We start from the raw sequence: 12,604 nt of genomic DNA, 5'->3' as shown, positions 1-12,604 counted from the left end.
ATGGTTCATTTTTCTGTGGATACAGTACACTACCCAGAGGAAAAGAACAGACCATGGGAAGTTGAGTCTGTCTAATTTCTCAAGGACATTTCAACAATATGAATGTTTCCAAAGAATAACTTCTATAGTAATGATAATTTTTTAAAGTCTCATTTAGTTAGCAATTGAAGTTTTGCAAAGCCCCTGTGACATGACTACTATTATCACCATTTTAGAAATGAGGTCACTGAGACACTGGCAGGTTACCTAAAGTCATAACTGCTAAAAGGCAGGATTCAAATCCAGATCCCTGTGCTTCATAGCTAGGACTCTTTTCACACTGCCACTTCAAAATATATTCTTCTAAATATGGATATATTTAATATTTCTATGTGTTGGCATGAACTTACTGAATTTACAGCAGGTTTTAAAAATCAATGTTTGAAATAACAGGAGCAAGAAAACAAAAATAAATAAATAAGTAAAATAACTTTAACTTTGGCATTAACTTGGGCCATTTTCCACTGTTATTTGTGCCTAAAATTTTCTAGCTTTTTCTGATTTAGACTGTATCTTTTTAATTGCCTATAAAGAATAAAAATTAATAATTTACATGGTTTTTCACTAAAGATTTTAGGGCATTTTATAAACCTTTATCTAATTTCTCCTTACTAGTTTTTAATGAAATTATTATAATTCTTGTTTCAGAAAAAAGAGAAACTGAAACAAAATTATAGAAATAAGAATAAAAAATAGGGCTGGAAGGACCTTAGAGGTCCTTTAGTAGAACTTTATCATTTAACAGATGAGGAAACTGAGGCATAGACATGTAGGTTATTTGCCCAAAGTGACACAATAAAGTACAGAGCCAGAATTTAGTCCCAGGCTCTCTGACTCCAAATGCCATGATTTATGTTCTTATTTCTTTAGCAACTACTAATTATATTTAATCTTTTAGTCCATTAATTATGAACTCTATGCCATCCTAGGATATGTCTAGTCAGAGAGGTGCTAAAGAATGTTTATAACAAGCTGTGTGAAAAAATTTTATGAACAATAAACGCTTTTAAGTTTAATCTTCATCCTTAATATTTTTTCATCACTTTCTTAAATGTAGACAATCAAATAAGTCAAGCCTTGAATTGTAGCATTTACTGATATCTGAGATATAAATGCTCCTACTGAAAATTTAACAACCAGCTCTCCTAAGCCAATATGAGCTAGCTCAAGCACACACCCATATGTGCATTTTTATCAGATTCATTCATTCAAGTTTACTCACATAATTCTCAAAAGAAAAATAATTTCAATTCATTTTAATTTTAAAAATAAATATGTCACATAAGAAGGTAAATGCACTTCCCACCTGTGTGACCCTGGGCAAGTCACTTAACCCCCATTTCCTTGCCCTTAATGCTCTTCTGCCTTGGAACCAATATACAGTATTAATTCTAAGACAGAAGGTAAGGGTTTAAAAAAAAAAAGGAAGGTAAATGGCATGGGGAAATCTAGTAACAATAATATGGTCCAATAACCTAACAAGACTATGAGTTGTAGCATTAAAAATCAAAGTTTCTGCACTAGCTGGATTTTGTATATGATTTACAAGCTCTGTGTAAGTCATACAACAGCTCCTAGTCTCTTTTTGAAGATTCACAATCTTTCTCCAAATTTTTGGTGGTTTATAAAAATACTACCAAAAAAAAACAAACAAACCGCTTTCTAAGGGTCTGCTTGAGAGATAGTGCTAACCTCTATAGTTTCACTTTGTTATGCCAGTGTTTGGCATTTTTTTGGAGTCTAATATAATTATATTCATTATATCCAAATGCTAAAGCCATGTCATACCTCTGTTCTATAATATAAAGCAGATTACTTCCATAGTGCAAGCAAAATGTCGCATTATGGAAATACCAATGTGGTTTTAGCCCAAATGGCTCTTGGTCAAATCATGAATTTGTATTAATTGATGGAGTTAATGATAAATGTATGAATCTGACTCTTCTTCAGTCCCCATTCATCAGGACCCCCCAAAACCATTCTTTCCTTCCTCACTTTTGTTCAGAAAGTACAGTAGAGAATTGGAGTGAGAAAACCTGGCTTCATCTCATAGTTCTAATACTGAATAGCTTTGTGATGTTAGTCAAGTTTCTTAACTTCCCTGAACTTCACATGTAAAATGGCAGTGATGATATTTGAACTACCAACTTCTTAGGGTTGCAAATAAAGCACTTGTGACTAAATACTATTTTCTAAGATAATCACTTTTCACTCCATCTTCCATGACCTCCTCCCTCACTTCTATCATAACTTTTTTCCTCTAGGATTCCCCTATAAACATACATTCCTGCCTTTTGTCTTTGAGCAAAGATTAAGATTATTTTAATACATGCTTTTTTGTATTATTCTTTTCTGTTTTTATTTAATTGTTAACATTAAATTCCCAGGTATATCCCTCCCTCCCTCTTCCTTCTTTCTCCTCCCATCCCCACATTAGAGATGGCATCATTTGACAAAGAGATATATGCTTGTTTCTATTTATCGGTTCTTTCTTAGGTGTTACACATACACAAGTCATTCTTCAAACAATAATTCTATTTTTCAAACAGAACTGAACTATCTCCATAGGTACCTTTTTATGGTTCAGTTCTTCTTGGTTCTGCTCATTTCACTCTTCATAATTCCATGTTATTGTTGTTGTTGCTGTCTTTAATGAACCTGCTCATCATTTTTTATAGCACAGCAGTATTCCATCACAATCATGTGCCACAACTTATTTGGCCATTCTCCAATTGAAGGGCATCCCCTCAATTTCTAGTTCTTTCCCACCACAAGGAGAACTGCCATAAATATTGGAGGACAGATAGATTCTTTTCTTTTTCCCTGACTACCTTACATAGTACCTTTACAAAAACTGGCCATATATTAAGATACAAAAATCTTTATAGTTAAAAGCAAAAAAGCCAAAATATTAAATGCATCCTTTTTCATATCATGATGCAATAAAATTATAATTAATAATATAAACACAATAAAAATTAATCGGAGACCAAATAACTTAAAGAATGAGTGAACCAAAGAACAAGTCAAGGAAACAATATATGCTTTTTAATGCAGTAGAGGCTTGCCCAGGGCATTGAGAGCTTATATGACTCCCTCATCATTGTCACACAGCTAGCATGTAACAGAGATAAGATTTGGCCTTCTATCCACCATGCCATCCTGCCTCAATAACTTTGTTAGAGATAAGATACTGATATGCATTGGTGAAAAGAGTTTTTATACCAGCTTTCATACCATGGATACCCTGTATTTATGAAACTACAGGTCTAGACTACACAAAAGGAAGTGGGGGCTCCATTACCAACAAGCAACAACAGCTAGTTGAGTACACATTTATTATTATACCTAGGGTATCATAACATAGCAAGGCATATATCTCCAAACTGAAGTTCTTTCTGCAGAGAATATGCCAGGCTACTTCAAATGCCTCTGTTTCCTCTGATCACTGCTCTAGGACAATAGAATATGCTGACCTGAATAGGACTGTGGCATGGCAGTCCCATCACCAAAGGGAAACTTTTGCTCTTGTCCATCATACTCAAAGACAGGAATCAGTTTTGATTAAGCTAAAGATTGTGAACAAAAATTTGAAAGAGAAAATTGAATTGTAAAGTAGGTTAAAACCTTTTTGAAAGCACTTAGCACAGAGCAGGACCCATTGTAGGTGCTTAATAAATGTTTTTTGGGTTAAACAGGAAGAACGTTTTAATTCTGTGTTCTGATTTCTGAGAAATGTGATACCCAACTCCCCTTTAACAATCCTTAACTCCCTCGTCTCTAACTTCCCATATGTATACAAAAAAACTCCTATAATCTCTTCCTTTCCTAACGCCCTTCAATTGGAGAATGGCCAAATAAGTTGTGGCACATGATTGTGATGGAATACTGCTGTGCTATAAAAAATGATGAGCAGGTTCATTAAAGACAGCAACAACAACAATAACATGGAATTATGAAGAGTGAAATGAGCAGAACCAAGAAGAACTGAACCATAAAAAGGTACCTATGGAGATAGTTCAGTTCTGTTTGAAAAATAGAATTATTGTTTGAAGAATGACTTGTGTATGTGTAACACCTAAGAAAGAACCGATAAATAGAAACTTGCATAATTCCTATAGTAAAGAAGAATGAGTTGTGAGTAATTCCCCACAGTTGCCAAAAATGAGTTCTGTTTTTTTCTCCTCAGGATCTCCTGGTTCTCCTCGAGATGTTTTGGTTACAAAATCAGCTTCTGAACTAACTCTCCAATGGATGGAGGGAAATCCTGGAGACAGGCCCACAACCGGCTACATCATAGAGGCAAGGCCTTCAGGTAGGGAAAGTCAGAGAAGCAGCCCAACCTGGGCAATCATCTTTGGGCCACTTCACAGAACTGGAAATGGCAAAGAAGTACTTGCCTCTGCCAAGTAGGAAGGAGAACTTCTAAAAATAACTTCTGTTATTTTAAACCTTTTCCCAAAGACACTGAAGCAAAGAGGGGGAACTTGATTGAAATGGGTGGCTCATCTCTCATGCTCTCCAAACCTTTTCTCCTTCTTTCAATCTTTGTAGTCACTATTGTGCTAGTAACCTTACATGCATTAGCTTTATGAAGTTTTATCTGCATTTCCCATGCTCAGAAAGATGATTATTGTCAGTTTTAGAATATGGCACATGAGAACTCAGGGAGACTTAAAGACATTTTAGACTAATCATTCAGATCAAAGACTGTTTTCAGGGCCCTATTTTCAGTGCTCTAAATGTTTGAAACTCTGATTGAAAGATGCATGCACTCAATTTATGATTACTTTATGTGTTATTAGTAGAAATTGGTAAATCATTTGCTTCATCTTTACTCAGTGGAAAATAAGTTCTAAGATATACTTCTTCCTCCAAAAATTTTATATCCTTCCAGTACCCCAGCTTAATAACTTAATTTGTACATTTTAGAGAAGAATACACTGTAAAGACAAACTGCAGAAATCCAAGACCAAAGGGGTTCAGTGGCTAAGTGTTTTATTTTAGGTCAAAGGCCATGGCAAGAGGTTCATAAAAAAGGAGTCCTATCTGCAGATGATAACTGCAGAAGTGGAAGAGTCTCTGGCCATCTGGTCTAACCCCCTCATTTTACTGATGAAAAAACTGAGGTTCAGAGAGGTTGTCATTTTCCCAAAATCATACTGCTAGTAAATTTCAGTGGTAGTCTGGTACTCTGGTATTCTTTCCACTGGTTTGCTTATGTTTAGAGTAAGTTAGAGTTTTAGTAAGTTTTTTTTAGTATGATCATACATGGTACTTTGATGGTAATTTCATAAAAGAAATCTTTAATGACACTAATTTATTACTATGATATGTTTAAAAACTTGGAAGACCTGTGTTCACATTTCTGATGCCAGCTATGTAACCTTGGGCAAATCAGTTATCATCTCTGTTAATCAGTTTTCTCATCTATAAAATGGGTGTAAAGACATTTGTTTATAATGTACCTCAATGGTTTATGGGACAAAAAGCCTTCTGTAAATGATAAAGTGATATATAGATATGAGCTATCATTCTGCTTTGATTTAGCTGTAGTGGCTAGAATAATTTTGGCACTGATTCATAAAGCAGAAAGTGTAAAAAGAAAGACCCTAAATAAAGTTATGCGTGTGTCTGTGTTTGACAACATGGAACTTACTTCCCCCACCCCAACCCAGAATTGATCTCTTGTGAACACTAGATAAAATTATGCCCAAGAAATTTATGGTATAGATCCAGATACACAAGATAGAATAAAAAGGAATGGAGAAAATCCTGTAGCCAAGGGTCTTTGAGACAAATACAATTAGTTGGATTAGTGGAGCCCGATAGTATCTGCCTTAGATCATGGTCTGGACATGGTCTGGAAATGGATTGCCATTAAAGCTTGTCAGAGTTTAGAAAGGTTAAGATTGACCAGGTAAAGTGATTTACTGTGATCACTTACTTCTTTTATTGTACCTGGGAACACTGGGACCTAATATGGTCAGCCCTGTGTACAGAGTATTTAAGTGAAGTCCAATTTGTAAGGATTGATGCCACCTTATGAAAAAGACGTATAGGTGAGAGTAGGGAATTGTGGAGATTAAAGGAGAGGTTTGGAGTTAGGTGGGCAGAGAGGGAAAGTGATTTTTTGTAGATTTAGGAAAATCTTCATAAATATTCAGTTGTCAAGGCCCATCACTTCTACTCCCATAAAGCATTTCTTATATCTCTCCCCTTCTCATCTCCATTTATACAACCATCACCCTTGGTCAGCCCTTCATCACCACTCTCCTGGAAAGTCTCCTTAAGTTACCTCCCTCCCTTCTTCTAGTCTCTCTATTCAATGATCTGCTTTTCACATAGATGCCAAAATGGGTCTTACCATGTCACAATACTGCTCAAAATCCTTCAGAAGCTCTCTATTGTTTGGAGGACAAAATATAAACTGCTTAGTCCAATATTTAAGGCCTTCCCACAGACTGTTTCCAAATTACCTTTCCAGCTTATTTTATATTACTCCTTTGCTCATGCTTTCTATTCCAAAACTGGATTACTTCCTTCTTTTCTGGCCCTGTTCATTTCATAGGCTAGCTCCCTACCTCCATCCCCAAGTCCTTCCTTCCTAAGACCTTGTTTTCCTTCAAAGTTCATCTCAGGCAACTAAAAGTATTTTCTCAAATTTTCCTAGAGCACTCTATCTGGATCTCTCCCTTGCTACTATCACTCTCTTGTATTCATTCTTTCTCTGTCTCTATCTCTGACTCTGTGTCTGTCTCTCTCTGTGTCTGTCTCTCTCTCTCACACACACACACACACACACACACACACACACACATACACACCTCTTATCCACTCCCCCCCAACATCTGCCAAAAAATATCAGTTTAAGAGCAAAGACTTTATCACTTTTTATCTTTTAATCCCCCATGCCTAGCACAGCACCTAATAAATGTTGATTGCATTGAACAGTATAAAAGGTGGAGAATCCCAAGTTCCACCCCACTAGAAATAGAAGAGATGGGTTTTTTTACAAAAGTCATTTGTGAAAATTCACTATGACCATTGCTTCCTTTAGCCTAAGCTGATCTTTTTTTTTCCTCCCTGCTATTCCTGTGGTCTTGTGCCATTCCCATTCATCTCATCCTGTATCTCTGGTACCTAGGAAAACCTAGTAGCTTATTCATATTATTGGTAGGATAGTATAGAGGAAGAAAGTGGACTTTTAAGGCCAAAAGAAGAGTATTCCTTTCTTATTCTGTCATCCTTTTTGAGTACGGATACAAAGTATTTTAGGCTCCGTGGTCCTAAGGTACTCTAAAATGACAGAATAGTTGTATTCAGTTATTCCTTATAAGGGTACTGTGACATCCACATACATGAATGATATCCTTCATGCCTCTCTCCTTAAAAACCGAATTTACAATCCTGTGAAAAGACTCTTAACTCTGCCCAGTGGAGAGCCCCAGTGTGGCTTTAAAATGAGTGTCTTCACATCAGAGTTCACCCTTCCAGGAATGTAAATGCACCACCAACCAGATAGATGTGCACAGATTCAGAATGTTAACACATTACGCGGACTTCCCAAGAAATGATAAAGTATTGATTCTCTGCCTTTCCTGGGGAGCCATTTAATTTCTCCTCAAGTTATCTTATACCCATCCATATGGCTGTAGTGAAGGAAGCAGGAGTTCCTATGTTGACCTTTGTGTAGCTTCAGGGAGTCCGAAAGGAGAAGTGAATGAGAAGGACTAATTGGGGTGCTGGAGCCAGTTTTTCAGTGACTTCCACACCGGGGAAGTTTATCCAGAGGTGGAGGCTCCTCTGAAGTCAGTGGGGGTGGGGGGGTCTGAACTCAACGGGGGACCACAGAGGAATGAAAAACTGGCCCATAGGGATATTGAACATGGCAAGGAGCTGACCCAGAAGATTTTGCCTTTCTAAATGAAAGCCAAAGATTTTGCTTTCACATCCCATTTTGTTACTGAACATCAGAATGCGGGTTGCCAATAATTTTTTCTTTTGCGTTAACTGAACCTAAGCAAGACTTTAAGTCTTCCCATTGAAAGCCACGAAGAAGCCTCCTCCCCCGTCCTTCTGTGACTAAGAGCAGCAGTATCTAATAGTCAAATGAAAAGCTTTTATGGGTTGTCAATATTTAAACACCTTGCCATTACCTTAGGGTTCTGGATCTCAGCTGTCATCTATTACAGGCCTCATTACACAAAACATTAAACGCTGTATCATCTCATTTTCTCCTCTGAAGCTCTCTGGCAAGACTCTCTCCAGGCAGGGTAGTGTCTTAGGGCATGTAGCCTGGCCCCACCCTTGCCACTTTCCCAAGCTTTTTCATTTGTTTTAATGTGTGGCACCATTTCAGTGTTTTCCTTAATGCTAAATAGATCTAATCCTTCTCAGCTGCGCCACTGGCCCTGTGCCGCCTGCCTAACCTGATGTCTTCCCATCAATCCCAACATACACCTCTGGCACCAGGAAACAAAGCAGCTTATCCACACTGCTCTTAGCACAGAAAAGGATGGAAATGGATTTCAGAGCTCAACAGTAGAGTATCCTCCCTCTCTTCCTTAGTCTTGCTCTAATGCTCCATAAACGCAACCCAGAGGAATGGGTTGCTGCTATAACACAGGCCCACAGAATGGAACAATATTTGATAAAATTAGTGTCTGCCTGGGATAAAAATTTCCCTATTATTCCTTGAAAATGGCAGTCAGTGGGTGTGTGGTGCAGAGAAACCCTCCATCTGATCCAACCTCTTCAATGTATTCATTTTCTAGGCATGTGTAAGTTTTCTTTTGAAACAGTTTCTGAAAAGCTCCCTGAAAGGCAATGGAAATTTTCAAGTTTGAAAATTGTGCACTGCGCATATGCAGATGATTTATTTACACAAATTATTCCAAGGCATTTTACTGTGTAGATCACACAGCCTAATTTACATATTTACACAATAGACTGGAATGGCACTAAAGGAGCTATAAATATATTTTCCCCTCCAAAGCAGCCATGAAATACATATTTAGGACGTATACAATGCAGGCAGACACGATATTGTTTTTCTTCCCCCCTCCCCCCTCCAAATAATACATTTAGCCCAGAAATTGGATCTGATGAGAATAGATGCCTGGGTGGGTACCCCAGTGCAAGGAGACATTTTCTCCTGCCTAGGTTTGAAGTGTCTGTTCCCCCATAGACACTTCCCACCTCCCTTCCAATTCACTTACTCACTCTTCTTGGGATTGGCCTCGAGTTCTCAACAGAACGAAGAAGAAATTCCACATCTTTTGAAATATTAGCAGGCCCCTAAAAGCTTCCCAAGTCAGCAGATTCAGAAGGAAGGCTATAGCTATACTTCTAACTCATACCATTGGTTTTTCTTTTTTTTCCCTCTTAACCACATTGCTTGACAGCTTGTCAACTGTACCACATTACAGTAAGGTCTTGAATTGGTTTTTATAAAATCCCAAAGGTTTTCCTACCCTACTCCCCACCTTTTCTGGCATTCTGCTAACTTTTCTTCCTTGCTGGAATTAGAAGACGAAATCAATCAATCATTTTTTATCAGATGTAGTTAGCCCAAAATTTGACCCTTGTCAATCTACCTATGCATTCTAGTTAAGTTGATAATGGGGTCTGCCCTGTTACCCAAAGAAAAATGTCAGTGTTTAAGAAATAAGCCATTGACAGGTTTCCATCTTCTCAGAGCTCCAAGCTGACAGCCATTTGTTGATTCTTCTGTGTTAGCAGAACCTGAAGTCTCTGGTAGTGAATGACAGTTTCATTCAGCATGGAGACCCTGTTTAATTGTCCATGAAATCAAACTTTTGTGTTGGTGCCATGTCTGCTCTAATGCCTGCAGTGCAGAGGGATAAATTGAGCACAAGGCCCACGAAGGTACCTGAACTGGACTCAAACTGAATTTGGAAACGAGCCTTTATTGTTTCCAGGCTTATTGGCGCATTGCTTCTGCTTACACATGCATTTAATTCCCTGGAGGGACATATTTAAGATGAAAGATAGAAGCCAATTTCTTATGTTAGCAAGGTATGAGGATAGGCTGCGATATCAGAAATTATTTACACTAGAAAGAAAAGTAAAGATTGGAGATCCTGAGGAACTTGATCATTAAGCCATTTTGTATTTTCTAGTGAAGAAAAGGAGAGAAGAAAAATATGTATGAATTTTTCTTTCTCATTGTTATTTCTTCTCTGAGATCCTTGTGCTGAAACGAGACTCTGAGGATGATCTAGTCCAGACCCAGGAAAGCATCTGTGTGACTTAGGTTCAGAGTCAGATGTTCTGATTCCCACTGATCATTGACCTAAGACTGCCTGGGACATGCTTGTGTGATGAATAGATTGTAGGCTTTGATTTCACAGTGATTTCACTTGCCAATGACATCTTTTCTAGCAACTCCACTGAACTTCGGGTGCTCCTAAGACATCCCATGGGGGAGCCAGGCAAGAAAGAGTAGTTCTACCAGTCCTGTTTAATCCGTGTCTATACCATTGCCCCCAGGGCCCACCCAGGTTGTAATGTAATTTCTCTCCTCCATAGTGGTTGGCATTCAAGGCCTTCAAATAACTTTTTATATTCAGTTCATTTGCAAATGGGCAAAGTGAGGCATTCGAGTTAAGTGGCCCAAATCCCCTACTAAACCTGTGCTATAAAGAGAATCTTAATACATCAAGTTTATAATTCTTAGAACACCTTCCTCACCCCCATTCTGCAGGCCTGAGGAAGTCAAGGGATGCCGTCTCAGGTTACAACATTTCACCAGCCCCAAACTGATTGTCTAAGCTCACAATTTCATTCCAGAATTACTTCTTTTAAGAATGGTAAAGTGACAGCTTTTATCCTTTGTCAGATGTCAGCTTGGATTGGGTTGGATGATCAGCAACCAACTATAATGGAGGAGTAGCAAAGACCCACAAAGTTCCTTTTATTTGGATTTGTAGTTAATCATGGCTCTTTTTATAGTAGCAGATTCTTTCCTTCCTTTGGCTTATAGTTTTATTAAAATGGGTTTTCCTTCTCTAAATATACAGGAACTGAAGGTGAGACAAGGTGATTTAAGAGCTTGCTGGTTGACTAAGAGAAGTTTGAAAGTCCTAGCACATGAGGAGGATAATCTACATCTGGATAATTGCAGATTGTGTAGATTCCACTTATAAAGATTATTACTCATTTTTAAAAAAAGAGTCCCTGCCACCTTCTCAAGTGTTAATTAAGACAAAAATCAAAGGATCAGGGATCAGCACAGTGCCTGGAAAATAAGTTGTACAATCTCACTATTGCTAATGGTTCTGTAATGTTATCTTTTTTACTAATTTGTGGAGATAGTTTTCTCCATTATTGATTTATTGCCATATTTCACAGACTAATATAAGTGAGAAAAACAATCCACAGTCAAGACTTTGAGAGGCCGGTTCAGAGCTGCCAAGACACTCTTCTCTTCTCTGGCTTTTCTACATAACATTTTGATGTAAATATTCATTGGGATAAATCGCCTGGTGAAGGAAAACTTTTATTTACAAACCTACATATGTTAATTCTTTTTGAGGCAGAATTAAGAAAAATAAAATGTAAGACTTTCCTTTCCCTTAATTCAGGAGAAAATTCCCTCTTGTAACTTTTCTTCCCAAGCATTTCTCAATGTAAATGGATTGCCAAATAAATCGTTCTCTGTTGAGGGCCTGTATCAATATTTTAAAATGTTTTTATGAAAAACTCACACAAATCTTGGAGCTATGACAGTATGCTTAAAATAAAATATGTCCTTTGGGGCTAGGGGTGAAATATTCATATTTTTTTCTATACTAGAAAAAACATTACACAAACATGAATACAAAGGGCATGCACAGAACTAACTTGAGAAAGTTTACCTACTTTTTACCTCAAATCACCTTTAATGTTATTTTCCCCTTTAACTTTCAGGAAATTAATTGGGTATTATAGCATCACTTTTTAGTCAAAGTGGTGTTGGGAGCTTTTTGTTTCTTGCTTTTGGTAGTCTCAGAATAAAAAGAGACATGGCCTTTTGGATGGGATGGGTCTGTCCAATAAGAGCTAAGAGGCATTATCAGATGGCAGTTTATATAAAAAAAGATCTAGGGTTTTTAGTGGAATGCAAGATCAGTATAAGTCAGATGTATAATATGACAACCAAAAAACTTAATGTGATCTTGGGCTACCTTGAGAAGTGTGACTTCCAGAAATAAGGAGATAATAATCTTGCTTTACTCCGAAAAAGTGTCTAGAACAGGGGTTCTTGACCTTTTTTTTTTAATTTGACACTGTTTGCAGTCTGGTAAAGACTATGAACTGCTTCTCATAATAACATTTAAATGCATAAAATTAAAAACATAGGATCACAAAGGAAACCTATTATATTGTGTTCCATTCTGGTCAGAATTTATCTATAATGTGTTCAGTTCCGGGCACTGTGAAAGAGAATTTAAAACTGTTTATTTTAAATTAATCAAGAATTTGAAGTATCCCTCCTTAGTTAGTAAGAGCCTTTTACTAGGAAAAGTTCATACCCCCAAAGACCACAAGCACTGCCCAC

General features: G+C 37.3%; 1 protein-coding gene across 1 annotated transcript in view; it reads left to right on the top strand.

Moving 5' to 3' along the window:
• The window catches only part of SDK1 (sidekick cell adhesion molecule 1), a 1,320,044-nt gene that overhangs the window by 1,262,097 nt on the left and 45,343 nt on the right, over positions 1–12,604 (top strand). Inside the window, 1 exon segment of the mRNA XM_007498416.3 lies at positions 4,229–4,354. Coding sequence (XP_007498478.2) covers positions 4,229–4,354 — 126 coding nt within the window.

This window comes from Monodelphis domestica, chromosome 7 (assembly GCF_027887165.1).
Source record: "Monodelphis domestica isolate mMonDom1 chromosome 7, mMonDom1.pri, whole genome shotgun sequence".
Taxonomy (NCBI): Eukaryota; Metazoa; Chordata; class Mammalia; order Didelphimorphia; family Didelphidae; genus Monodelphis; species Monodelphis domestica.
The sequence above is the reverse complement of the archived record's forward strand: the minus strand, read 5'-3'. Positions and strand labels throughout refer to the sequence as shown.